This window comes from Leptodactylus fuscus, chromosome 5 (genome assembly GCF_031893055.1).
Source record: "Leptodactylus fuscus isolate aLepFus1 chromosome 5, aLepFus1.hap2, whole genome shotgun sequence".
Taxonomy (NCBI): domain Eukaryota; kingdom Metazoa; phylum Chordata; class Amphibia; order Anura; family Leptodactylidae; genus Leptodactylus; species Leptodactylus fuscus.
The window spans coordinates 97,867,492-97,895,079 of record NC_134269.1 but is presented as its reverse complement, the minus strand read 5'-3'; the positions used below and the strand labels follow the sequence as shown (position 1 = coordinate 97,895,079).

The 27,588-nt window shown below is 41.5% G+C and overlaps 1 protein-coding gene across 6 annotated transcripts in view; it reads right to left on the bottom strand.

The window, feature by feature from the left end:
• Positions 1–6,147: 6,147 nt before the first annotated feature.
• SBF1 (SET binding factor 1) overlaps positions 6,148–27,588 on the bottom strand; it is an 83,098-nt gene continuing 61,657 nt past the window's right edge. For 2 of the 6 annotated variants that reach the window (XM_075273798.1, XM_075273799.1), the window contains 20 exons: positions 25,682–25,809; positions 24,860–25,035; positions 19,750–19,889; positions 18,928–19,132; positions 18,653–18,849; positions 18,052–18,183; positions 17,018–17,095; positions 16,448–16,504; positions 15,974–16,152; positions 15,716–15,892; positions 15,446–15,547; positions 15,145–15,330; positions 14,784–14,910; positions 14,291–14,421; positions 13,953–14,180; positions 12,846–12,953; positions 12,473–12,687; positions 11,111–11,198; positions 10,315–10,446; positions 6,148–9,507 (listed from right to left, as the gene is read on the bottom strand). In XM_075273798.1, the coding sequence (XP_075129899.1) occupies positions 9,409–9,507; positions 10,315–10,446; positions 11,111–11,198; positions 12,473–12,687; positions 12,846–12,953; positions 13,953–14,180; positions 14,291–14,421; positions 14,784–14,910; positions 15,145–15,330; positions 15,446–15,547; positions 15,716–15,892; positions 15,974–16,152; positions 16,448–16,504; positions 17,018–17,095; positions 18,052–18,183; positions 18,653–18,849; positions 18,928–19,132; positions 19,750–19,889; positions 24,860–25,035; positions 25,682–25,809 (2,885 nt within the window). In that variant the 3' untranslated portion in view covers positions 6,148–9,408. The remainder of the gene's footprint in view (positions 9,508–10,314; positions 10,447–11,110; positions 11,199–12,472; positions 12,688–12,845; positions 12,954–13,952; positions 14,181–14,290; positions 14,422–14,783; positions 14,911–15,144; positions 15,331–15,445; positions 15,548–15,715; positions 15,893–15,973; positions 16,153–16,447; positions 16,505–17,017; positions 17,096–18,051; positions 18,184–18,652; positions 18,850–18,927; positions 19,133–19,749; positions 19,890–24,859; positions 25,036–25,681; positions 25,810–27,588) is intronic. The other 4 variants (XM_075273800.1, XM_075273802.1, XM_075273803.1 and 1 more) reach the window with 2 other exon arrangements.

Here is a 27,588-nt window from a genome sequence, read left to right as displayed (position 1 = left end):
TCTGCATATCAATGTTGCATTCTTGCACTTTGACCACACGAAGACGTTCAATTTTGCTAAACACTACTTCCCTACTGCTTACTCTGTCTCTCGTGATCACTGCAGGACGGAGATGGCTATCCTCTTCTCCTGGTAGAGCCCAATCTCCAATTCTTTCCATATAGTTTCCGCCATCAATGCTGTACTCCCTTATCATCTTAGGACCTAAACCAGGGAAAGACCCGCAGGACAGTGCCAACTATTGCTCCATCTTGAATGCTTGGCTTCCCTCCCTTGTTCATAAGGACCAAGTGGGCTTTGTCCCCGGTCAACACTAAAAGGACTGTGGACCTGGTAAGGGTAGTCAATCAATCTTCTGCTCTGGCCCTTTTCTTGAGTATAGACGCCGAGAAGGTTTTTGAGCACCTGGATTGGTCTTTTATATCAGGCACACTAGAGGCCTTTGGGTTCTCAGGAGCTTTCCTCACGGTGATGCAGGCTCTTTATTCCTGTTCCACAGCTGCATTCAAGCTTCCACACTCTTCCTCAGCCTCTTTCCTGATTCATAATGAGACTAGACAGGGTTGCCCTCTCATTTTTGCTCTCTGTATTAAACCCTTGGTAGCCAAGATCCGCCAAGACCCAGATGTCCGAAAGGGTAGGGTAGGGGATAGAGAATTCAAGGTTTCCCTCTGTGTGGATCATATGCTTCTGAACCTCACTGCCCCACATACTACCCTACCTAACCTCTTACGTTTGCTTGGAACCTATAACGCCTTCTTGGGCTACAAGATTAACTCTTCTAAAACCGAATCACTCTTCAATGTTCCCCATGACCTCCTGGCCCTCCTTTGCAGTAATTACAACTCCCAGTGGCGGTCCACATCTACTCGCTACCTTGGGGTTCCTTTACCTCCTATCTCATTTATCTGTGACCATTTATCTATCTGTCATTGTTCGACAAGCTTAGATTCCACCTGGACAAATGGCAGCCCCTACCTATCCCACCAGGGTGGGAATGTTTCACCTTGCATATAGGATTTAACCCCCAACATTGGAGTTTAGGTCCTTCGACTACCTCACCTCTGCCATGAATCTCCTGGCCACAGAGTGGCTCCAGTACCACGGGTGGTCCACTTTGTCCACTTACTCTATGGGTCCTTAACTGTCAAAATCCCTTCCACTTTTGAGAAGATCAGTCGCACAGGGACAGCAGAGGTCTTATCTACCCCGTCCTATCCAGCCAACTATCAACCCAACACACTGCTCTCATATACCTCAAAACTGCTTGAGCAACACATCCACTCCAAACTAGCCTCTTATCTCTCATCTAACCTGCTCTTTGACAGACTTCAGTCAGGCTTCAGACCCCATCACTCCACTGAAACTGCCCTAACAAAAGTCACTAATGATCTAACTGCCAAAGCCAAGCCTCACTCTTAACTCCTTCAACACAGACCACTCCCTCTTTTAAAAACTCTCTCATCCCTTGGTATCGCATATCTGGATCTCCTCATACCTCACAAACCGCACATTCAAAGGTCTCCCACTCGCACACCACCTCCTCAGCATGCTCTTTTTCTGTAGGTGTTCCCCAAGGCTCTGTACTAGGACCTCTCCTGTTCTCCATCAACACCCTCGGCCTGGGCCAACTCATAGACTCTCGTGGTTTTCAATACCATTGCTATGCTGATGACACACAAATATATCTCTCTGGACCAGACATTACCTGTCTGTTGGCTAGAGTTCCAGAGTGTTTAGCGGCCGTAGCCTCCTTCCACTTTCTCTCAACATGGAGAAAACGGAGTTCATAATCTTTGCCCCACCTTGTACGGCCCCTCTACTTGACCAATCTATCAAAGTTAATGGAACCATGCTTAGCCCTAACCCACGGGTCCGTTGCCTTGGGATACCCCTGGACTCTGACTTATCCTTCAAGTCACACGTTCCAACCCTCAACACCACCTGCCGCCTCCAACTCAAGAACATCCATCAAATATGCTACTTCCTGCAAAGATGCTAATCCATGCCCTTATAATCTCCTGCTTAATTACTGTAGCACCCTTCTCCATGGCCTCCCAGCAAATACTCTTGCCCCCCTCCAGTCTACCTTAAATGGGTTTTCCCACCTCGCCTGCTCACCAACTTGCAGGCTGTTTGCTCTGCTCACTTCCTGGTTTTCTCTGTAAATTGGTGGGCAGGGTCTCACTTTCTCTGCTAGCTCTCTTCATAGCAGTACGTGTTTTCAGTCAGTAATGAGGGATGGTTGTAAATAAATTAGCACAGTATCATTGGAAGATGCACAATATGAAGCTGATGTAGCAGAGCTGGATTTGATAGGTGATGAGAATCCCAAACTTACATGCTACAGGACCAAGAGTCAGCTTGCAATAAACTCAGTTTTAGGTCTGTGTACAGACTCCCTGTTTCAGCCCTTATCAGCAAAATTCAATTAGCAGACCTGATAACTGGAAGCTCTCAGCACTCAGCTCCCCCTCCGCTCCTGAGAGCAGGGAGCTACGTCACTTGTCCTGGGCAGAGAGATAAGATCATCCCCAGGTCCGTGGTTATGGAAACACAGTGTAAACAATGAAGTGAATAATCTCAGATAGCAGCCAAACAAAGCAGTTTTGCTGAAGCAATCCATTTAGGAAAAGTCTTAAATCCACATAAGCTAGCAGTATAGATAGGATCCTTGAGATGGGACAACCCCTTTAAATTGTGCTGCTTGCTTAATACACCTTTTTTCCCGTTCTTCATCAGCCACTCCCCTTTGCTAATCCCTTCACTGGCTACCACGAATAGAGGTCAAGTTACTAACACGAACATTCAAAGCCAACTACAATCTGTCCCCTTCATATATCTCTGACCTAATCTCCCGCTACCTGCCTACACGTATCCTCAGATCCTCCGAAGACCTCCTACTCCGCTCTACTCTTATCTCCTCTTCATACAACCATCTCCAAGATTTCTCCCGGGCATCCCCCATATTCTGGAAATCATTACCAAGACACATAAGACTGACCTCCTCAATCACAAGCTTCAAGAAGACCCTGAAGACTCACATATTCAGGAAGGACTATAACCTCCAATAACACTACTGTAACCACACCACCTTCTGTCTCTATCTCTCTTCCCTCATAGACTGTAAGCCCTTGCAGGCAGGGCCCTCTATCCTTCCATACATAGTTATATATCTCGGTGGGAGGAGTGGGTGGGCAAACTTATCTCCTCAGGACAGTGGCAGATTGTGTGGTCCTAGGCAACAAAGTTCTCCAAGCTTGTGACCCAACAGGAAACCCAGTACAAGTTGCTGATACAGTGTTGGCCAAAAGTATTGGCATCCCTGCAATTCTGTCAAATAATGCTCCTTTTCTTCCAGAAAATTATTGCAATCACAAATTCTTTGGTATTATTATCTTCATTTAATTTGTCTTCAATGGAAAACCACAAAAAGGATTGTGAAAAAGCCAAATTGGATATAATTCCACACCAAACATAAAAAAGGGGGTGGACAAAAGTATTGGCACCGTTTCAAAAATCATGTGATGCTTCTCTAATTTGTGTAATTAACAACACCTGTTACTTACCTGAGACACCTAACAGGTGGTGGCAATAACTAAATCACACTTGCAGCCATTTGAAATGGATTAAAGTTGACTCAACCTCTGTCCTGTGTCCTTGTGTGTACCACTTTGAGCATGGAGAAAAGACCAAAGAACTGTCTGAGGACTTGAGAAGCAAAATTGTGAGGAAGCAAGAGCAATCCTCAAGGCTACAAGTCCATCTTCAAAGACCTGTTCCTGTGTCTACCGTGCGCAGTGTCATCAAGAAGTTTAAAGACCATGGCACTGTGGCTAACCTCCCTAGATGTGGACGGAAAAGAAAAATTGACAAGAGATTTCAACGCAAGATTGTGCGGATGGTGGATAAAGAACCTCGATTAACATCCAAACAAGTTCAAGCTGCCCTGCAGTCCGAGGATACAACAGTGTCAACCCTTACTATCCGTCGGCGTCTGAATGAAAAGGGACTGTATAGTAGGATACCCAGGACAACCCCACTTCTTACCCAGAGACATAAAATACCCAGGCTGGAGTTTGCCAAAACTTACCTGAGAAAGCCAAAAACATTTTGGAAGAAGGTTCTCTGGTCAGATGAGACAAAAGTAGAGCTTTTTGGGAAAAGGCATCAACATAGAGTTTACAGGGAACAAAAAGAGGCCTTCAAAGAAAAGAACACGGTCCCTACAGTCAAACATGGCAGAGGTTCCCTGATGTTTTGGGGTTGCTTTGCTGCCACTGGCGCTGGAATGCTTGACTGTGTGCTTGGCATTATGAAGTCTGAAGACTACTAACAAATTTTGCAGCATAATGTAGGGCCCAGTGTGAGAAAGCTGGGTCTCCCTCAGAGGTCATGGGTCTTCCAGCAGGACAATGACCCAAACACACTTCAAAAAGCACTAGAAAATGGTTTGAGAGAAAGCACTGGAGACTTCTTAAGTGGGCAGCAATGAGTCCAGACCTGAATCCCATAGAACACCTGTGGAGAGATCTCAAAATGGCAGTTTGGAGAAGGCACCCTTCACATCTCAGGGACCTGGAGCAGTTTGCCAAAGAAGAATGGTCTAAAATTCCAGCAGAGCATTGTAAGAAACTCATTGATGGTTACCGGAAGCGGTTGTTCGCAGTTATTTTGTCTAAAGGTTGTGCTACCAAGTATTAGGCTGAGGGTGCCAATACTTTTGTCCGGCCTATTTTTGGAGTTTTGTGTAAATTGATCAATGATTTGACTTTTTTTTTTCTCATTCTCTTTTGTGTTTTTTCATTGCAAGCAAAATAAATGAAGATATTAATACCAGAGAGTTTGTGCTTGCAATCATTTTCTGGAAGAAAATGAGTATTATCTGACAGAATTGCAGGGGTGCCAATACTTTTGGCCAACACTGTACATTGGTACCATACTCCTGCTCTTTTGCATACTCTACAACCGGCTATCCAGTCAGGCTGATGGCGCTGTCAAAATGCAACAGGCACGTTCTATTATATCTTTTGGAAATGCCTTCTGATCCTGGGTTTCTGGGGGAGTTTAGGGCACTGACAGAAACTCTTCCTTCTGGGAGTTCCTCTAGACGCACTTATTTTCCTCTTGAACCTCCCTGTCCCCACCCCAGGCACCTGGGTGAAAAAAAATATATATATAGCTCTTTCTGTACCTTTGTACAGCAGCTAAGACCCTTATTCACAAGAACTGGAAGAGTGTGGCACCTCCCTCACTCTGAGTTGCCTGCTAGAATAAAGGTTGTTTGTAGCCTTGAGTTTTTGACTGCAAGCCTTACCAGTGTGGACACTTTCAAAGCCATTTGGACTCCCTACGACACGTATTGTAGCCTTAATGGCAATTGAATTATCTATAAATTAAGCACAATGGATCAGATTTATTATGTCTTGTACGTCACTTTTCTGGTTTACAAGGTATAAAAAGACACAATTTTTTGATGGCAAGACCATCAACCCCACCAGATTTATCTTAATATACTCCAGAAATCTGTCAAAAATGACATGGGAAATATAAGGCCCTACTCAGCTGCTGTCATGAAGACTGGTGTTAGCATCTCCAATCTTCATGGATGTTCCCCAATGTTACTGCATCATACCTTGCCTGCAATGTGTTCTTGCACCCTTAAAAAATAGTTTTAACGCAAGTAATTTCTAATCAATTATTTCCTATAATTGATAAAACATTGATGGATTTTTACACCATTTCTATCATCAACATATTTATCTGCTGGCTGCACATGTCCATGCCCAGAACGTCTAGACAAAAAAAAAAAAAAATGATAGGAGTGTTATATCAATTCCTCAAGGTACTTCTTACATCTTGGAGATGGACACCAGTACACAGCTTGTTTCAAGCCACTGCTGTGATTACTGTATTATAACTATCCGTTCACCTACGTGATGATCACATGACCGGGACACGTAATCTTCTAGAAATACAGATTCTCATTGAAAGGCAGGAAGCAGAAAAACAGTGAGGCATTGACACAAAGTATACAGTAAAAATGGATAACTTTCCCTCACAACATAATTTTTTTTTGTGCTAAATGTGGAATACCCATCTAAATAATATACTTTTATGTTTCAGTACACAATTACGTCACCACAATAGTTGTTAGTTTCATTTATTTATCTGGATATATTCCTGTTTCCATATATCTAGGCACAACCCAATGACTGTATGTTTGACACAATGTACAAGAACTGACGTATTCTACAAAAACAGGAAACTTCAGCCTGAGAATTGTATTATGTACAAAGAGCATCCATCAATTAAAATGGCCACCTCCATGGAGCAGTTTAAGCTTTTTTTCTTTTTTTACCCAGGAACATAAAGGAATGTGATGCTCTTTAACCCCTTCACTGCAAAAGCAGACAAAAAACAAGCATTTGGTAATTTTCATAAATGTTATAGTTTAACATACACAAGTAATACTGGCACTTACTGCTTGATCTGTAATGAAAGTGATCATAATACACTATAATATAATACTCATCAGTGATGAAGCCTTCTTGCATGACAGATAATTAATGGCTATCAATTATAGCTGTTACAGTAACAATAGGGAATTGCCATTTTGCATACAATCTTCCATAGAAGTCCTGGACTGAATATGTATAGGTATTTACATTGTACTATGAAATATTTCACTGGTCATACCTGGCTTAACACACAGATGTATGCAAAGCCAATGTACGATTGTGCTGTGTGTGATAAACTTTACATACTGGAACATCCATTGGGAGAGATTGCCTTAAACATATTAATAATGTAACCAATGATCATATCAGTGCACAGACACATAACTAGGAAAACTAAAACTGGAGCAGTAACAGGGCAGGTTACTTATGTGGCTCCAAAGCAACAGAATGCTGCACAAGAACATACGGTGGCTTTAAGATGATAAGGCCTGAGAGTTTTAAAAAGCATGTACTAAAGGAGTTATCCCATCATAGTCAACATCTTTCAGAATGCATCTCCTGGCTCATAAGATGTGCTGAATCCCACTTCTTCCAGCTGTTTTTGCCAGGGAAAACCACTTCAGCTAGGAATTTCTACTACAAGGTTGCTGTATATGAAATGTAGTATTACATGGCAGCCTTTCAAATGAAGGTCTTGGATCTGATCAGAAGTCCTTATATGATGTTCATATACCCTAATAAGGCATATGAACAAAGACTGATGAGATAACCCCTTCAAGGAACAAGCACATATATATTCTTTCCAACTATACAACCAAAGTGGAAACGCAGTGTAATATGTATTACAGTATATTGGATGTATACAGCTCTGTAGTTTTTTTCCAGTGTATTTTCTTCTGTGTGAAAAGAAGAGGCTTCTGATTTTTGTCCCCCAACTTCTATAGGAAGAATAATTGCTAAAAATGCAGGCAACACTATTAAATTGTGATGTACAAATACCATGTAAATAGCAGCATATTCAGGAAATAACTCCATATTTGGGACATTGCCAATGTAGAGCAAGTATGGGCGCGCATGTTATTGAGAGGCTAACAGCAAACTCCATGTAAGGGCTAGTTCACACGTGAGTAATAGGGGAGGTTTTTGACAGCGGATTTCGCGTCCAAAACCTCCCCTTATAATGGTGGTCTATGGAGACCGCCGGGCTTCTGTTCTCCGCTAGCGGCGAGCTGCTGCTAGCGGAGAAAAGAAAGGACATGTCCTTTCTTCAGGCGGAAGCCGCACTGTCTCAGTCGCGCGGCTTCCGCCCCCCGCAGCTCCCTCCTATGTCGGCTCATTCATTTGAGCCGACAGCAGAGGGTTAAGCCGCGACAGCGATGGTCGCGGCGGGCGGGTTTTGACAAGAGAGAGACGCGGCTCGCCGCGTCTCTCTCTGTGTCAAAACCCGCGCGGGCAGTTCACGTGTGAACTAGCCCTAACAAGCACACAAGGGAATTACCAAAGGAGATCCCCATTTCATTGCTGGAATTAACACTCCTGAGAGCTTTGACTTACTGTCACTGGATATGGGCATTTGGTAAACCGTGTATTAACTGTGTGTAAGTGACATTTTAGATACGCATTCAGACCAATTTAATGAGATTCAGAGCTGACAGTGCGGTACAAGTATAGAAACGCCATTTCAGGCACAGACCTAGCAAATGCTGTCCTGCAGTGTAAGGGTTAAACAATATCATCTTTCCTTATCTTCCCTTTTGCATATCTTCCAAGTCTCATGCTGGACATTCTTCTATATACAATATTATACAATAATAATAATTAAGTGGAGTACAATAACCACAGAGTTAAAATACCGTTAGCAATTTTAACACATTTTCCTCTTACTCCGGAAGGTACACACAACGAGCAGAAGGCGCCCCCAGACCAAATCAGTGGATGAAGCCAATTGTCGCCTCTTTTCACAGGTCATGTGGTTAACAGTTGTGGTCCAGAATTCCTTGTGGCTCATTTCCATATATTTGTAAAGCTGTAGATTTATATTACTCAGGAACAATGTTTTTTTATACAAGGGTCTTCTCCCTTCTCATTACAGTATATACATTGGAGTGTTAAACAATCCTATGACACTGTAGTAGTAGAATCCATAGTGGTTTTTACCTGTTCTCCTAAAGTACAGATGCATCATCACCTTCTACAGCCAGAGCTTGCGGTCTGGACAAACACCATTGTGCAAAAGTCCATTCCACAGTACAGCCCACATACCGTGAGTATGAGAAAATTGTTGTGTTTTATGTAAAAACAGGACAAAATATTTAATGTGAACTATAGATCAGATGTGAATAATGTTGAAGTTTTCGTCAAGCAATGAGTCTTGTAAATTTCCTCATTCACATGTTACTAGGAAACACAGGTCCCACCGCCAAGCTCCTCACCTTTATAAAATAATTTAAAAATGACAACTCAACCAAATGAAACCCACAAGTAAGCATTTAAAATACTAAACCGATGAAAATCCTTCCCGGGATATCAGATCAGTTTAGCAGAGCCTCATGAATGACTTGAAGTCACACAAAAACCTAACTGCAACTCACAATGCTGGGTCCATAGCTTCCCAAAATGCCAACCATAGTCTTATGCACTTGGAAAAGAACTTCTGCTTGCAGGTTGCAGCTTCTGAAAGTCCACAACCGGTTGTTCTCATCTTCGTTGGTTCCCAGTGAGCAACATGCAGTCATACTCGCAGACCAGAATTGCTATATTGATGTTACTGAGCATTACTAAACAAATAAGAACAAAAAAAGCTAAGGTGCTTTAGCTTCCAGAAAAGTCTGGACAGAAACAGCTTGTTGTGGGTTTATAGGACTTAGCTGTAGGCTGTTATGTGGTACCCCAATGTTAGAATTTGTCAGTGGCGTCCTGCATTTTTGATGATGCTATCCCTGAAGTTTCATGCATCGGACAGGCAGCTCTGGATGCGGTCAATCCACTGCTGAGCCTGCGCAGGATCTTGGGCACAGAAATTATATACTCGCCGGGTTGTCTTCAGCTGAAATGAGGGGGGGGGGGGAGGAAAGGTGAATAAAGTATAATGAAAAGAACAAAAACATATTTAATATTTTAAGCTAAAAGTAACAGCATTTACAGATTCACTTTAGAGCAACTACACAGGCCATATACACCATAATGTAGAGATTCATGAGGTATATGGGAACATTATCTAGAGCTGCTTTGTGACCTGTGGTGAGGCCAATGAGCACTGAAGGGCTTCAATCATCCCCTATCGTTAACTAAACGTCAATTATTAGGCTTAGTGGCCAGGGTAAAAAAAAACAAACCTGGAGGTTTTTAGGATAGATTTCTTTATTTTGTTTAAATATATTACATATTAATATACATTTATATATATATATATATATATATATATATATATATATATATATATATATAATGTATGTATAAAATATTAACAAGAGTTGGAAAGAAAAAAAAATAGGTAATTTTCTCCTGACACATTCCCTTTAAGAGATTAAAATGATATCACATTGACTACTATCAGATGGCTAAAGGGGACACACATCTAACTGGTTCGTAAATCCCTCATGTAACTCTATAAATGGTTCTTTAGTAAGATTCCCCCACAAGTAACGTCAAGCAGCCAATAGTTATCTAGTCACCAATTTTACTGTATCATCAAAAGTAGAAATGATAAAATTCTACATCAGAAAAATGAAGCGTCGACCTTATCAAACGTAGTTGAAAAATAATCATAGAACAGTCAACCTAAAAGAAAATGGCGTTTATAATGGACATTCACTTACTACTTGTGACGGAAAAGGAATAAGTGAAGACTTACATCAAAAAATGCTCTTTCATCCACATTCTTGGGAGCACCCATTGTTGGTGTACCAGCAGATATTGCCTCTACCTCTGCAAGATCTATTACTCCTTTACATTCAGTGTCTGTACGGCTCTCATAATATCTTAGCTAAATGAGAGAAAAATAAGGTTAGAAGTAACAACAAACCATATACATTACTCACAAATAGAGGTGAGCGAGTAATATTCAAAACGGCCGTTTCGAAAAGTATGGACCCATAGTCATGAATGGAAGTGGCTGGCAACGCCGACTTTGCCGGCCGCTTAACCCCCTGCGTGCCGGCCACGTCCATTCATTCCTATGGGTGAATGCTATTCGAAACTGGAGTTTTGAATAGTACTTGCTCATCTCTACTCACAAATACGAATAGATTTTCTGTCAAGATTCAGTCCTCAGATACCCCAGGAAATGTCTGTTTGTATACCAAGTCTACTCAGTAAGAATGGCAGATCCACACAGCTGCATATATATAGGCTAGTGGCAAGTAACCTATCCCCTTATGAGTGGAGAATAGCTGCCAGGGACATTAAAGGGGTTTCTGGGACTTTTATATGGATGGCCTCATGCTCACTCCTCTCCATAAACGTGTGAAGAGATGTGCCACCTGAATGCTGTGACCTCAAGTCAGTCTTGAGAAGGATAGAAATGTGAAAGTCATTTTAGCAGAGGGAGGGGAACAGGGAAAGAGACTGGTAAGAGCAGAGAGAGGAACATCTATGACAAGATATATTACAAAGTTTATTATAATTGCTTCAAACACAATTATCAATACCTGGTGCTTTGTCTTGTCCAACACAAACCAGCGAGGTCTCCAGGGTTTCATAAATGCACCTTTTTTACACAAAATTCCCTCATATGACCTAAAATAATATAGAAAAATATTTTTTCTTCACAGACAATCCAGACTGCTTTATGTGAAAATTTCAATTCCATCTCAAGGATCCTATCTATACTGGTAGGTTATGTAAATTGAACACTTTTCCTAAATATATTGCTTTAGATATTCTGCTTTCTTAGCCTGCAATGTGACCTTATTCCTCCCATTATTTACACTGCGTTGCTATAACCACGGACCTGAGAGATAGTGCCCGCAGGATAATCCATCCAGCTAATTGCAGATTCCTGATAAAGCCGACTCTGTCATGTCTCTATGTAAACACTCAGATAACACTGAGCCCATTCTGTACAAGCATCTGCATACTATCTGATCTGCAGAAGGATTGTGTGTCCCGTTCAGTAGGGAGAAGGGGCCAGCCTTTAATTCATTTGAAGGCTGTTACCTTTATTAATTTAGTTTATGGCAGATCAAGACACTTGGAATTCCTGCAGCTCTGCTGAAATGGAGCTAAAATTACTTTGAAACTAATAAAATTGTGTAAGGGGCCGTTCACATGTAGGAATGTGATGCTGATTCCTTCAAGATTCTGCTTCACATAGTTTTCAATGTGAGGCAGAGATCACAGCAGGATGCTGTAAAAGTGATCTTGATCTGCTGCGGCACCAGACTCCCCGCTCATTAGGCTCATTGAACACTGCATTCTGCCCCGGGTAGCCAGCGGCTGGAAAATGAAGAGGAATTCCTATTTGTTTTCCATGTACAGCTGCAGTGATTCAAGTGGACAGCCTCTCTCCCTCTCTCTGCAGTGTGACAGGATAATATGGAGAGGGAGCAGTTATATCCCCACAGGGACTGGGTTATAATCTCCCTACATCTATAACAAGGCAGACAATGATCCCAAATTCCAGTTATAGGATTAAGATGAACATAATGTCTGTAGCAAAAATAGTTGACATTTGTAGGGAAAGCCTCAACAAAGGCATTGTACACGAAGATCTAAGAGCACTGTAAGGTTTTACATTTTTTTGGTGGTGTATTTTAAGCATAATGGACATGAAGGTGGATATAGTGCTATTTTCTTCTTTCTATCAATTGACAGGATCCCTACTGATGCTGTATTCTGACATGTCCATCTCATTGAGCGATTAAATAAATAAATAAATAAATAGTAAAGCAAAGTATTTGCAGTCCTTACGCAGCATTTTATGGAGGCTGCACTATGGAATACTGTTAGGAGTAGAGTTGTCCTGTTAAATTCTTGAGATTATAACAGATTACACAATTGTATACTGTTACCGGTTCTCTCTTTCTGCAGTGTTGAACTGATTGTATAAGGTACTAGTGCTGTTTCGTGCTCCCAGTTTCCCTGCACCAGTGGGAGTGCTTGTTGTGCTTGGACCACTCTCCAAACTCAAATTTAGCGTAGATCCTACACCACTCTCCTGCAGATATATGCCCAGAGATTGCCGCTGTGAGGACACACTTGATGACATCAGCAAAGCACTGGATTTCTGGGAGATAAGAAAAAAAATTCCTTTAGGTGAATAGAATTTTATTCATACAAGTATTAAACTGAATTATAATAGCCAGAACTGTAAAATACACATAAAATCCCCCTATCCACAGAATACGTCAGAACATACATAATATACCCCTAAATATGACTCACCCTGCTCTCATGGCGGACTTCTGATCTATGGGCAGCTTTTACTTTATCCCACGTTTCCTTCCACCTTTCAGGAACAGGACGCAAATCCATCTCAAGATTTTGCAGCTCCTATTAAAACAACAGTATTTTTTTTTTGGTCTTGAGCAGTGAGATCATGGAAAATATAACACAAAAGTTGACAATGAGTAAAGATAAAATAGAACATTATGGTTAAATTATGAACGCATGAAAACCGTACCCATCCATATGCTCTGCTGTATTATCGTCCGATTGGCTTGGGAGCCAAATTCTGACTGGAAATGTCTTTGAGGGAACCTCTTTAATTCCTTCAGCAAACAGCCAAAAATCACTTTAAAGACACAGCTCCATTGTTCAAGTCTTACTTGTGTCACTGGATGTTGTAATAACTTTGAAAGACCTTAACTTACCCAAGTGATTTTGAGACTGTTTTGTGACCCATTGTATTTCATTGTGTCAACGTTAGTTGATATTTTTTTCATTTAACTTATATATAAAAAATGGGTATTTTGGGGGAAAATGTGAAATGTTCAAAATTTTAAAAACTCTGCTTTTTAGACAATCCAGATTTAGTTAAATATTGTCCATCATATCTATGCTTTATATCGGCATCAGTTTTGAAACATTCTTTACTTTTATGGGATGTTAATATGCTTACAATTCTAACAGCAATTTTCTAAAGTTTCAATAAAATTTCTAAATTCCATTTTTAGGGACCACTTCCATTCCAAAGAAGCTTTTGAAGGCCTGTATATTAGAAAATTCCCTAAAATGACCAGATTTTCAAAACAGCACTTAAGAAGTTTGTTAATCCAAAAGCTACATGTATAGAGAAATTTCAATTTCTTTAGCACTATACTTCACATATTCACAAGGAGTTAAAGGAAAATATGCATCCTAAAATTTGTTGTTCAAGTCCTCCCTGTGTGGGCACATGGCAGGGTGATGAAGGAAGGGGAGACACCGCTAAATTATACAGCCTCACTGATCCCTGTGCAGATCTGATTCTGACACTTCCCTGATCCCACAGGTCTTTACTTCCTGGTCTCTCTTGGCACACAGGAAATGCCTGTACATTGGATTATTTACCTCTAACAAGCAAGTGATGGCATCTGGCTGGAGGCGATGTGGTGCATCATAGGATGGCCACACGATCTTGCGCTTGGTCTGGGGAGCAGAACTGTCCGTTTTCTCGGGTTCTTCACGACGATTTGCCTGAACAAGTTCCCAGTCATAAGAAGGACCTTCACTCAGAGCTTCGTGGGTATAATAATCCCATACACGAAGACCCCATACAGAACTGTATGGGCGGAGCACCTACAGAGCAGTAATGGAAGAAACGTAGCCAACATTATACTCCATAATAAAATACACTTTTACTACAGTGACATTGCAAATACATTACGCCAAACTGCTTAATAACGTACCTCTCCATCCTCTGGGCAGAACATATAGTTGTAGAACATTGGATTCTTCTTGTGTATTCGCTCCATATACTCCCATACAGAGCGGCAGATCTGAGGGCTACGTCGATCTCCCTTTTCATCATACAAAACCCCTGCAATGAAAAGATGATCAATTAAATGACAAAGATAGAATAAACATGCTCAGGTGACTGCTCAGCCATTGTCTGTCCCCAAAAGTTTTTTTTTATACCATAAAATCCCTTTCTTGTATTCATTGTGGGACACAGTACCATTGGTATAGGCCCAGCATCTAGAAGGCTGGTACTAGGAAATAAAGCATTGGCTCAGTCCAAGTGGACCACACTCACAGACAGGAACTTAGTCAATTTTGTACCAACAGCAGTAGTAGAAGACAAAGCATGTCAGGATCATGCAGAAACAAACAGCTATATTTCATATCTATTTTAACTTTCAATTCTAGATTTAGTGTTCCTTTAAAGGTTTAAGGACTCACCTTTCTCAATCCTCTCATAATCCGAGTCAAGTAAGAAAGTGCGGAATCGGTTTGACACATAGTGGTACGCCACAAACTTCAGGTAATACTGGCTGAATTCAAACTCAGATGGGAACTGCAGATGGATCTGCATTTAAGAGGTAAAAAGAAAAGTTATTTTTAAATAATATCTTGGAATTTTTCCTTTTACTTCACCACACACAAGTCACTAGGTTCATTGTTTATTATCACTAGAAATATCTATAAAAAAAATTAAGGTTGTTTGTTAGAAAAAATAAGCTGTGATGCTGACAATACATACTAGAATAACATTTATTTCACATTACATAGTTTTATAACATAAAGGTAGAATTACACTGACCTGATGCACACAGTCCAGAAACTGTAAGAAAATAGGCGTGAAACCATTACTCTGACTGGCCGCTGTGTGCGTGCCACGATGGCTAAACCTATGACCAAATGAAAGCCATTCTTTTTCTATGAGTAGTCGAAATCCCTCAATGGTTCGATAATACGGGTCAGACAACAGCTGAACCAGAGACACCACCTGATTGTAAGAAAATGTTAGATTATTAAGGCACCACATATATGAATAATTTCACTTTATGTTGTTCTCAATATGATCAAATGAGTGCAAACGTGAAGATGAGACATTTTAGTACCTGCGTGGTAAGATCCCATCCATCCTCAAGACCAACTAGGACAGATGAACCGCTGTCCAGTAATTCTACAACCAGTGCAGAGACTTGGAGTAACTTGTGTAGCTAAAAATATATAAAGCATTACAATTTGTCAAAGATGAAATGAAAAATGCAATCTGTCTCTGTTGCGTAGAGTGTGTGCAAGAAAGTACAACACTAAGAAAAGAGAGTTAGATGGCTATATATTAGTTATTGGAAAATAAATTAATGATGTAAGTGCATCAGGCTTACCTGCAAGAGCCACTCAGAGTCTTCAAGGGTGCGCAGGTACGAAAGGCTAGGGTCTGTGGAGGGGGCACTTGGCACACAGGCTTTCATCAGCTTTTTGAAACTAGCTTTAACTTGTCTGACATCAAACAGTTCTATAGGGACGAGCTCCCACTGCTGAAGAGGGTCTTGCTTCACCCCCTAAAAAGTGAATTTAATCAATGTATCAGGCATATTATCATATATTTAAATGTCACTATTTGCAGTAACACTAAAACTCACTTTCAGCTGTGACTTGTCACCAATGATGTAAAGAGCAGCTCTGCGGGGCGTTAAAGCACTTTCTGAAGGACCTCCGTTCTGATGGGGTGTTAGTTCTCTTGCGGCCAGTCTAGTTCCTACATCTGTGTTCATGCCATAGGAACTAAGTCTTCCACTGCCACGCATGCTCCCCCATTTCCCTACAAAAAACATACAAGTTGATGAAGAAGACAAACATGAAAGATTTCTGTATCTTACTTTAGACAATATAGATATATATATATTTTTAGTAAACTCTACCTCTCACTACAAGATCTTAAGACTGACAAGAAATGGGAGGAAATACTAAACCCATAAGGGTAACTTAACAGCAAGTTTTTGTAATACACACAAGTAATACAAAGGAACGGTCACTGTCCTAGTTAAAAAGAGCTAAGAGTAGGACAACTTCACTTGCCTGGGCAACAATCTTAGCAGTAAGACATCTGTACTGACCTTGTTCAGCATAGCCTCGTCTCACTGCGGGGTGCTTAATACCCCGAGCTGAATGACCTAGTTTAAGAAGAGAGGGGCAACTGGATCAAACCAACTTTTTGGGCCAAAGTGTTAGGAAGGGGATATATTTAGAGGCCAGGCAGAATACGGCTACAGCAGCATACAATGCACAGGTGACACACAGTAATAAGCTCCAGTCTCTGTGAGAACCTAATGTAAAATATTATTCAAGCTCAGTGTAAGTGGCTTAGAGATAAAGCTTAGCTTAGACATATTTTGGATTATAAAAAACAAACTATACACAACATTAGAAAACAAAAAGATTTGAACATATATGAAGAACATTATATATTTTTTATCTATAGATATATGGCTTACAGCTACTGAATGCTGGGACATTGTATGAACATGGAATTGTTATGACTTTGTTAATGATGAGTGACCACATATCACACAGTTGTGAAAGCCATTCGAGATCATTACAACAAACAGAATATACACATATGCAACAGCCTCAAATCTTTTGCATAGACCTATGACTGTATACATTCATACACGCAGGAAGCCTACCTCCTCGAATGTCCTCCTTCCCTCCCATCACCTGCTTCATCAATGAACCCAACTTGGGTTGACGTTTGTCTGGAGAATCTGCGGCAGAAATACCAGCTCATATAAACGTTAAGAACGGCTCAGCAGAGAGCTTCAATCTCTTTCTCTATGGTCTTAATCAGCCATGAGAGATTGAAACCTAACAATATTGCAGCCATAGTAAAATTATAATTTGAAAATATTAGCTGAGCAACCATTGGCATAAAATAGAGATAAAATGATCAGTGTCATATATGCAAATGTTAAAAATATTGCTTGAAAAAATATTGCTGCATATATGAACAAATGGTTAAAATGGGGTGCTTACTGCAATGCGGCTTTTACCCAATATAAGACAGGCTGGTAGCATTGCAAATACTGACTAAATGTGGTTATCTTCAAGTGCATTACTATTGAGCTGTGAGAAGAAAAGGGGACAGGTAGCTAGGCAATAGTTTTGGTGATGTAAAAACTGCAACTTGTAGCTGGCATGAATGAGACACAAAACCTACCGCAGTTGTGGGACAGGGAAGAAATGCTATTAACAGAAACAAAATTGAACTGGAAACTTTGCTGTGCAGTCAACTAAGCACAAAAGATCAAACCAACATAAAACCTTGAGAGGAGGTAAAGCACAGGGGTATGTCTGGCAATACTGTACTTTATAGACAGGCGGTTCGAGAGGTCTAAACTGCACATTAAGAAAGGTAACCAAGCCCATGTCCACATGTACACACACCCATCACCCCACCAGGTACATCACACCATTCTTCAATGAGTTGCTGAGAATGGAACTGCAGTGATAACTAGCATAGGGTTGACTGTGAAATGGAAAAAGTAGGAAAGGAGTATTAAAAAGGCCTAATGAAAACAGAACAAGATGCACTGTATAGCCATAAAGGATGACATGCAAATTCCTCCCACCTAGAATATATTGCACCAATTCTCATACTCAAAGAGATAGCAAATACTCAGTTTCTGCTTATTGTCCCCCCTATAAAAAGAAGCCGCCTTACCGTATAGATGTGCTGAAGGGAACGCACTGAGGGTGTTTCTCCCACTCATTTCTGCGTATCGAGGCATTGAGTTCACTACAGCCTGGAGGTATTTTTCCTGCTCCAGTGATGTGGAATCTGTCTGTGATGGACCTGAGGACAGAGAATGTATATACACAACTCTTCTACTGAATACAGGTTGTATATCATTGTATTAGTCTCTTAAAGTGATGGCATACTGTTAGGAACTGAAATTACTTTACGGTTACTTGAATGGAGCAGTGTCGCCCTTACCCTGCACAGCTAGTGGCCAGGTGCCACAGAAAAAGACCCCACTGATTGCAAAGCATCAGACTCCCATCTATTATAAATTTATATCCTAGCAATGTCATCAATTTATGGATGTGATTTATCACCCAATATACAGGACATCAGAACTTTTTTTTTTATGATACTGTAGCACTACACATTCTATCTATCCATCCATCATATAAAATATATCATACAAAAATAGCTCACAGAGGATAAACTATCTGTCCATCAGCATTCATTGATCTGCAATGAGTTGTACAGCAAAGAAGTTTCCCTACATAAAACCTATGTTAATAGGAGGGTGACTAACCAGTGCCAGCTGTGTTAGGAGATTTAAAGAGTCCAACCACCCCTTTGCCATGAAGTCCACCTGACCGCAACAACACAGCCTTGGTACGTGGGCTGCGCCAACACACTACAGGGAATCGGTTTTGTCTATAGCAGCGAGAGATCTTCTGTAAAGTGTTGTCCTGAATGGTCTGAGGAACAATCAGTAGCCCTGGATAGCTGTGTAATATACATAAGAAGAAAATTAATATTTTGGTGGACAAAGTCAGCTATAAACACCAAACAACTAGTTCTCACCTGTTACAAACAGCATACATGCGGTTCACTGTTGAGATCCGGAAAGGTTCATTTTTAGCTCGGGTGAGACTATTACTTAGAGTACCAAGCCCCATTCTTTGGTAGTCGCGGCAACATGCTCGTTCTGCCATATTGCCTCCTGCCTGCTTGTCAGGGGCTTTTAAAGTAGAAAGGGTCAATGTGCTTCGGTCCAGATCTTCAGACACTGCAACATTACAATAACAATTAACTTTATTCATTCTAAAATAGGCCGAAATAAAAATATCAAAGCAAGTGATTGTACACTTAAAATCCACACATTCCACCTCTGGTTCGGAAAGGCTTAAAACGGCTCTGCATTTTGTGATTAAAGGTCAGGTTCAACCTACAAGCACTTTCTTTAACTGTCCAAATACATATAAAATAAAAATCAAGCAATTTTGCAAGTTTACTCCTTCATACTTCTATCAGTCTTCCCCCTACCAGTCGCTAACATACATTTTAGCAGGATAGTCAGTAGGGCACAAGATGCATCGCTTAGATGCAATAAAAGATTAAAAATTAGATTCAAATGTGTACATAGCCTTCAGGCGCAAATGATAAAAAGGAATTCAATTATTTGGATGTCTTTTGTTTAGCAAAACAATAGGGGATGAAAAAATAGGGGGGTGGGGGAGAGATCATAAAATAACATCCTGTATTTTCTGGTTTAACTACATAGTACAATGTGGCATATAGCTTATTTGCCACCTGCTGAACCTCTAAAACACTGAGGAACATTGAGAAACAGATCAGTACTTTGGTACAGAAATATCCCTTCCTTATACATTATGGAATACCCACCTGATATGTCATCACCCTGCTGTTCCAGAGAATTCTGACTCCCTCTGAGATCCCAAGATGGTGGACTATACTTCCTGCGTGTCACATATTGCCGGCCTATTGTCTTCTTAGCATTCTTCACAAGATTCTTAGAGATGGTCCTTGAAGAAATAATTGCATATGCCAAAGATAAAAACTATAAGCGAAGTAAGCAGAATTAAGTACTATCTGTGCAATTTGTATAGAGTAAGGCCAAGTTCAGTTGACATATGACTGTGTGAGCCTGGCCTTACCAATGGTTTCCATAAAAAATATCAATCAATGCATAATATAGAAAGAAATTACTATTTATACAAGCAAATAAATAAATATTCAGCTGGAGGATAAAGAAGGGTCGACCACCAAGCAGAACATACTTCAGAGAAGAAGAAAGGGACCCACACAAGAACCAGACAGCAGAAAGGAGTTTGCAATGCGATTTCAATTAAGAAATCAACATAGGAGCATAATGGAACCTACTGGTGCTGCAATTTGTCGACAAACACAACCTGTATGCAAAAGTTTTATAGGATATAAAAAAAAAATAAATAAAACCCAAATACTTAAAAACACCACAAGGCTTTGTCATTTCGAAATCAATTGTTTTATACAGGTTTGATGGTATTGGCTGTCATTATCACAGTGACTAGGGGTTGTAGTAATCTCATACACAACATGGTCACAACATGTGATTCTGAGTGCAAACTACAAAGGTCAATACTTTACATTAGAATAGAGGAGAAAGAGTTGGATGACTGTATGTAATCTACATATATATTATATTATATAATTATATATATAATGAAACTACCGTAATTTACCTACGTGTGTGTGTGTGTGTGTGTGTGTGTGTGTGTGTGTGTGTGTATGCGCTTAGCTTGCAGAACTTTTGTAGTGACAGTGACCATAATGCTCTGGTGTCCCATTGAATTTCAGTCTCCACTATCAATAAGTATTCTAAAAGTGTTCTTGCTAGTTACCATCTTAACCAAATTGATCACAGAAAAATAATGGTTACTGAAAACTGTAAAATAGTATATACAGAAACAAACTGATAATTTATCATGTGCTTTAGTAATCTAGTTGGCAACCCGACTGTCCCCGAACATCTGCTGTCAGGTGAAGTGATGAACAGACATGTTGAAAATCCTCTTAAAGGAATCACTACTAGGGTTGAGCAATCTTTTTAGGTGGGATCAAGTTCGGTACTATTTCCCACAATGCTTTGCTTAGCCTTCACATTGAGTATACGCTCCGCTCATTCTAAGCGGAGTGTATACTCAGTGTGAAGGCTCCGCTGCGGTTCCATAGGAATGAATGGAAGCAGCAGGCACACAGCCTTAACCCCCTGCGCGCCGGCTGCCTCCATTCATTCTAATGGGACACTAAACTAACATCTCTAGTACTGTGTTTCCCCGAAAGTAGGACACCCCAGAAAGTAAGGCATGGGGGGGGGGGTTTCTGATGAATTGCCTAATACAAGGCACCCCCTGAAAATAAGGCATGCCTGTCAGTGGTGGGCGGGGCTTAGCGGGGATTCGGGGCTTAGCGATCCCCACTTCACTGACACAGCAGCCGTGCTCTGTGCTCCGTGTGCACAACAAAGCCGGCTGCTGCCTTTGCTGTCCGTGCTGCTGTAGGATGAGCTCTCCCAGCTCATCCCAGAGGCAGCAGCCGGCATACAGAAGAGGCAGCAGCCGGCTTTCCTCTGCACATGGAGCACAGAGCACGGCTGCTGTGTCAGTGAAGTGGGGATCGCTAAGCCCCGCCCACGAAAGCTCCACTAAGCCCCGCCCACCACTGCCGGGACGAACAGCAGCACCAGCGCTGCTAGGAAGATGGGATAGGTAAGTATGATACCTTCTCCCCCTCCCCTACACTACACTACCTACAACCGGCAGTCATGCTGACGCTCCACTAAGGAAGTGCCGGCATGACTGCCTGTTGTAATAAGACATCCCCCGAAAATAAGACAGGCTATATTTAGGGCGACAATTTAGGATAAGACACTGTCTTATTTTCGGGGAAACACGGTAGCTACTTACCTCCAGAGATGGCTGCTCTGGTGTTCTTCTTCGCCGCTCCAGGTGATGTCTCCCTTCCCAGTACCCGCCCACACTCTCCTAACCCGCCCACACTCTCCTAACCTGGGAGGCAGCGAGGCGAGAAGAGCAGCGTGGAGCGGCAGTGAGGCGAAGAAGAAGGAGAAGCAGCGGAGCAGCCATCTCTGGAGGTAAGTGGACACCAGGGGGGACTAAGTAGCCAGAGGATTAAAAAAAAATCCTCTGTCTACTTAGTGATTCACTACACAGTGTGGATTCTAACAATTAAAGCGTTCAATTGTTAGATTCCATGCTGTATAGTGAATAGGATTGCTGTTAAAATCCAATCTTCGATTAATAAAAAAAAATCCCATTGACTTGCATTGGGATCGGAATTGGGATCGAGATCGGGTTCGAATGAAAAATGATTGGAAATCGGATTTTAAAATCGATTCTGAAAAGTCAAGATCGGCTCAACCCTAATCACTACTAATCTATTATCGATTTGTCTTCCTCTCCCTGTGCCATAAACATGGAACTTGGATGACCTTAAAGTACATATTTATAGGGGAGACAGCCAAATAATATTGACACCTTTGGATAATACCTACAATTTATGAGGAATATTGTTTTCCTAAGTTTCAAAACCATTTTCTGAAATTCCGACATCTCACAGCAGAATCACTGCAAAGCCTTCGGAAAATTCTATGTATTACAATAGCTCAAAAGATTACTGATAACATGGGTATACTTTTCACACTATTAAATACTGTATACTGCGTTTTTGGTGGCACTGTAAAATTAGGTAGCAGGAAGGTAAGCAGCAGCTGAACACCCAGAAAGTATGGCCTTTCACCATGAAACCATGACCAGTTGGGCATAAATGTTGGGTCTTACGTTTCTGAATGGAAGCTGCCAAGAGATAAACTCAGTGTCGGGTGGCCTTCGAACACGTCACTGACATTGAAGGGGCTACAGAGAAAGATAGGGATCACTAGACATATGGGGGCTAATACATTAAGAGGATTACACTGCAATATTAAAAACAGCATATATATATCGAATTATGGCACTGGGAAAGCTATATAAAATACAAAGAGCAGAAATGATTCCACCAAGAACAAAGGGGACACAGCAAAAGCATGTAAGTATTAGCAAAAACTACCACTACTACACGACTGAGTTAAAATATATATGTATATTAAAAAATAGATGTGGTGATGGCGATGTGTTACAGCAGTGTCAGTACATTGGGGTAGTTTCTCTAATCCTGCAATTGTTAACTGTTACCCAAGTACTTGATGCTACTGTCAGTTGCAACTTAAAAAGTTACCGTATTTTCCGGCGTATAAGACGACCCCCAATTTTTTCAGTTAAAATATAGAGTTTGGGATATACTCGCCGTATAAGACTACCTCTTGTGTGGGGTACCTCTTCTTAATGCACCCTTATCCCTTAGCATACTCTTTAATGCATAATAAACCAGAAAAGAAGAACCAATAGGATGGCACTGCTGGGTCTGTAAAATATGATTCCTGGTGGAAATGCATTTGAGGCTTGAGAAATGCGCACATAGTTGCGTGAAACGGCTGTTGCCTTCTTGCCATTTTGATGCTGTCTCTCCCTCCCTTCAAGAATTGTTTTTAAGATGTGATACTTAAATAAAGAAGTCTTTTTATGAAGATAAGCTGTTATGTGGGTGAGTGCCCTTCCAATTTTTCTACTTTTTCTACATACTCTTTAATGCGTTTTTATTTGCTTTCCAGTCCTGAACCATCTTTTCACACTATCGCCGCTGTTACATATAGTTACATAGTAGATGAGGTTGGATAAAGACATTAGTCCATCAAGTCCAACCTATAACCCTCTGTCCTAAACCCCAAAGAAACTGAACAGGCGACGGCTTGCTGGCGGTCTGCTTTGAATGGGTTGTAAAGCAAATCGCTGGTGTCTGTATGCGGCCTCTCTGCCTGGAAACCGTTTTTTGTTGTTTTTTTTTTTTTTTGCACGGACAATCTGGCGGGGCCAGATTTACTGTAGTTATACCCTTTTGAGGAATGTCTATTGCTTAGATCTCCTTTTATTTAAATGGGATGCGAAACAGTGAAAAAAACGGCGGTTTGACACTTTTGAATTTGACGTTCACCATACAGGAAAAATATTTTATAAGTAGAGCGGGCATTTTCAGACACAGGGATGCCTAATGTGTATGTGCATCACAGTATTTTTCTACACTTATATGTATTCTAGGAGGTGATTTAGAACTTTTTTTAAAATTATTTTTTATATATATATATTTTTTTTTAACTTTTTTTTTTTTTTTTAAACCCCACTAGGGGGCTTGAACCTGCAATCATTTGCAGTGTATTGCCTTCTATGGGAGATTCTATACATTACTATTGCGGATGGTCATAGAATAGCCGCAATAGTAATATAGCTATAACAGGCCTGGGAGCCTTCATTAGCTTCGGGCTTCTGCGTATAGCGGAGACCTGGTTGCTATGGTAACTGCTCTGCAGCAGAGCGGTCACCATTAGCTTTACATACCCGGCGGATGCTGTGTAGGCTGCATCGCTGCAGGAAGCCAGCGGCGGCAAGAGCATTGAGATCCCACTCCTCCGCCCCACCATGTACCCGGCGTATAAGACGACCCCCACCTTTTCAGAAAAGTTTTGGGGGTTAAAAAGTCATCTTATACACTGGACAATACGGTAGTTATATATTCTTGATAATGGGACTTATATAAAGTGCGTAACCACTCTATATTCTTATCACTTGTTCAAAAGAAGCACAGCAAGTTAATACAACAATGTAGCTGTCATGGCCTTGGCTTTGTTACTTGTACCACTGAATGAATACAACTTTTTGAGGATGTAACCAGGAACAGCATATTACAAAAACATCTCAAAATGCATTCCTACATGAGATCCTAATCATTATTTTTATTCACTAAACTACAAACAAAACCTCTTCATGAAGATCTAGACTTGGAGTAAATATAAAAGAAGTCTAGGTCTTGGTATAGCTTTTCAAGAAGTAAATTTACTCACTTGATGGAGGGATTCTTGTCCTTGGTTCTAGGCTGAGTAGTGTGCTGCAGAGAGAGACCAACACTAAATGGAAAAGTCCCAAGAACATCTTGTGGATACCTCAGCTTGTGTAACTGCTTTCGGAAACCTTCAGAAATCTCAGATGGGACTTCCTCATCAAACGCCACGCGCAAGAGCTGAAACCAAAATATGCCAGCGAATGTAGTAATATCCATAACCATAATATAAAGATTTGCAGTAATCTTTGGTTAAAGAGGACCTTTTGCCTCCTGGGGCACATGTGGTGTAATACACCGCTAGAAGGCCAGAAGTGTGCTGAAGTCTCCTGAGTGAGAAGCTATCATTGCCGGTACCGTAGCTCTTCAGTGACAGGGGGTGTTTCCTCACAGTAGCGTCTATTGCGCTGTACTGTGAGAAAGGGCGTTCCTTATCTCCCGGTAATGACGCTGAGCAGTGAGGAACGCCCCCTCCCCCACCCAGTACTCGTCTATGGACAAATATTATCAGGAGTAGGGGAGGCGTTTCTCACCGCTCAGCGTCATCACTGGGCGATATGGAACGCCCCCTCTCACAGTACAGCGCAATAGACGCTACTGTGAGGAAAGGCGTTACTGACTGAATGCCCTTCTGACACTGAAGAGCTACATTACCGGCACCGATAGCTCTTAGGTGGGGGCACAGAACGGGAAAGCCGATAGTGCGATGATATCAGCGCACTGTCAGCTTTCTAGCGGTGTATACCACTGCATGTGCCAGAGGATGTGAAAGGTACTCTTTAAGGCTCAAGATTATTTCCCAATATTGTGGATAATGAATATTTACCTGGAAAGTACATGAACGCAGCTGAAGTCCTTCTTGAACATATTGGTCTAAATGAGCTGGGACACTGATTTTCTTTTCCTTTGTCAGAGACGCAATGGGGAAGGACCGCACTACAGTTTGCTCAGCCACTACATTAAATTAAAAGAAAAAAAAAAAAAAAGATACATTTCACATAGTACACATATGTATTAGTTTATCTACTCAAGATAAAAGTGTTTATATGGTTATACTGAGAATTAAAGAAATCTGTCATATTGAACATGTGATCCAATCTGTAGGCAGTAAATTACAGAGCAGGAAGTTAATCGTTGTTAGAGATGAGCGAACAGTGAAATATTCGAGATTCGTTTCGAGTAGCCCCCCAATATTCGACTATTCAAACGAATATCGAACCCCATTATAGTCTATGGGGAAAAATGCTTCGATTCAGGGGAAGCCACACTTTGATTAAGGAGAGTCAACAAGTCCACTATGACACCCCAGGAAATTATGCCAACACCCTGGAATGCAACTGGGACAGCAGGGGAAGTATGCCTGGGGGCATCTAACATGCCCAAGTACCTGTATTACGCCACTATCTCATCGGGATCCCTGTCAGCTTGCGATATGCGGGAGCTGACTTTTTCCCATAGGAATGCATTGACCAGCGTTGATTGGCCGAATGCCATACAGAGTACAGCATTCAGCCAATCAACGCTGGTTCTGCCGGAGGAGGTGGAGTCAAAGATCGGTCCACAGCAGTCTCCATTCTGGCCCGATCTCAGATGCAGCAGTGTTGAGCGCACCGGAGATGTAGCAGAGCTGGCCGTGCGCTGAGCTCTGCTACACGAGAGATACATCTCTGGATGTAGCAGAGCTCAGCGCACACTCAGCTCTGCTACATCTCTGGATGTAGCAGACCTCAGCACACACTCAGCTCTGCTACATCTATGGATGTAGCAAAGCTCAGCTCACACTCAGCTCTGCTACATCTCTGGATGTAGTAGACCACAGTGCACAACTCAGCCCTGCTACATCTCTGGATGTAGTAGAGCTCAGCCCACACTCAGCTCTGCTACATCTCTGGATGTAGTAGAGCTCAGCGCACACTCAGCTCTGCTACATCTCTGGTGTAGCAGAGCTCAGAGCACACTCAGCTCTGCTACATCTCTGGTGTAGCAGAGCTGTGCGCTCAACACTGCTACATCTGAGATCGGATCAGAATGGAGACTGCTGTGGACCGATCTTAGACTCCGCCTACTCCGGCAGAACCAGTGTTGATTGGCCGAATGCTGTACTCTGTATGGCATTCGGCCAATCAACGCTGGTCAATGCATTCCTATGGGAAAAAGTCAGATCCCGCATATCGTAAGCTGACAGGGATCCCGACGAGATAGAGCCCCAAAGAGCTGTTTGAGTAACATTCCCACCTAAATAAAGGTGATCTCTAGCTAACCCTGCCAGTACATCTATCCCTGTCTCACAGTCACATAGTTGACAGTCTCATATGACCCGGATATTAAATCCTCTATTCGTATAAATTGGAGGTCACCTGATTTAGTCAGCCAATTACTTTTTCCGATTTTTTTTCGATGCCTCCGTTGTCGTAGTTCCTGTCCCACCTCCCCTGCGCAGTTATTGGTGCAAAAAAAGTGCAAGGGAAGGTGGGAGGGGATACAAATTTTTAGTGCATTTGCCTCATGATATTCGATTGTAATCGAACACCTTGAACGGCCTGATATTCGATCGAATACCTATTCGATCGAACGCCGCTCACTCATCTCTAATCGTTGTAGAAAAATATTCAGTATAGCCTGTCATTTATCCATAAACTGAATATACTGGGCTGGAAAGTCCAGCAGGTGAAATTGATAATATTGTATCATTGAATGTTTAAGCACAAATAAATGTCACTCACTACACAAAAC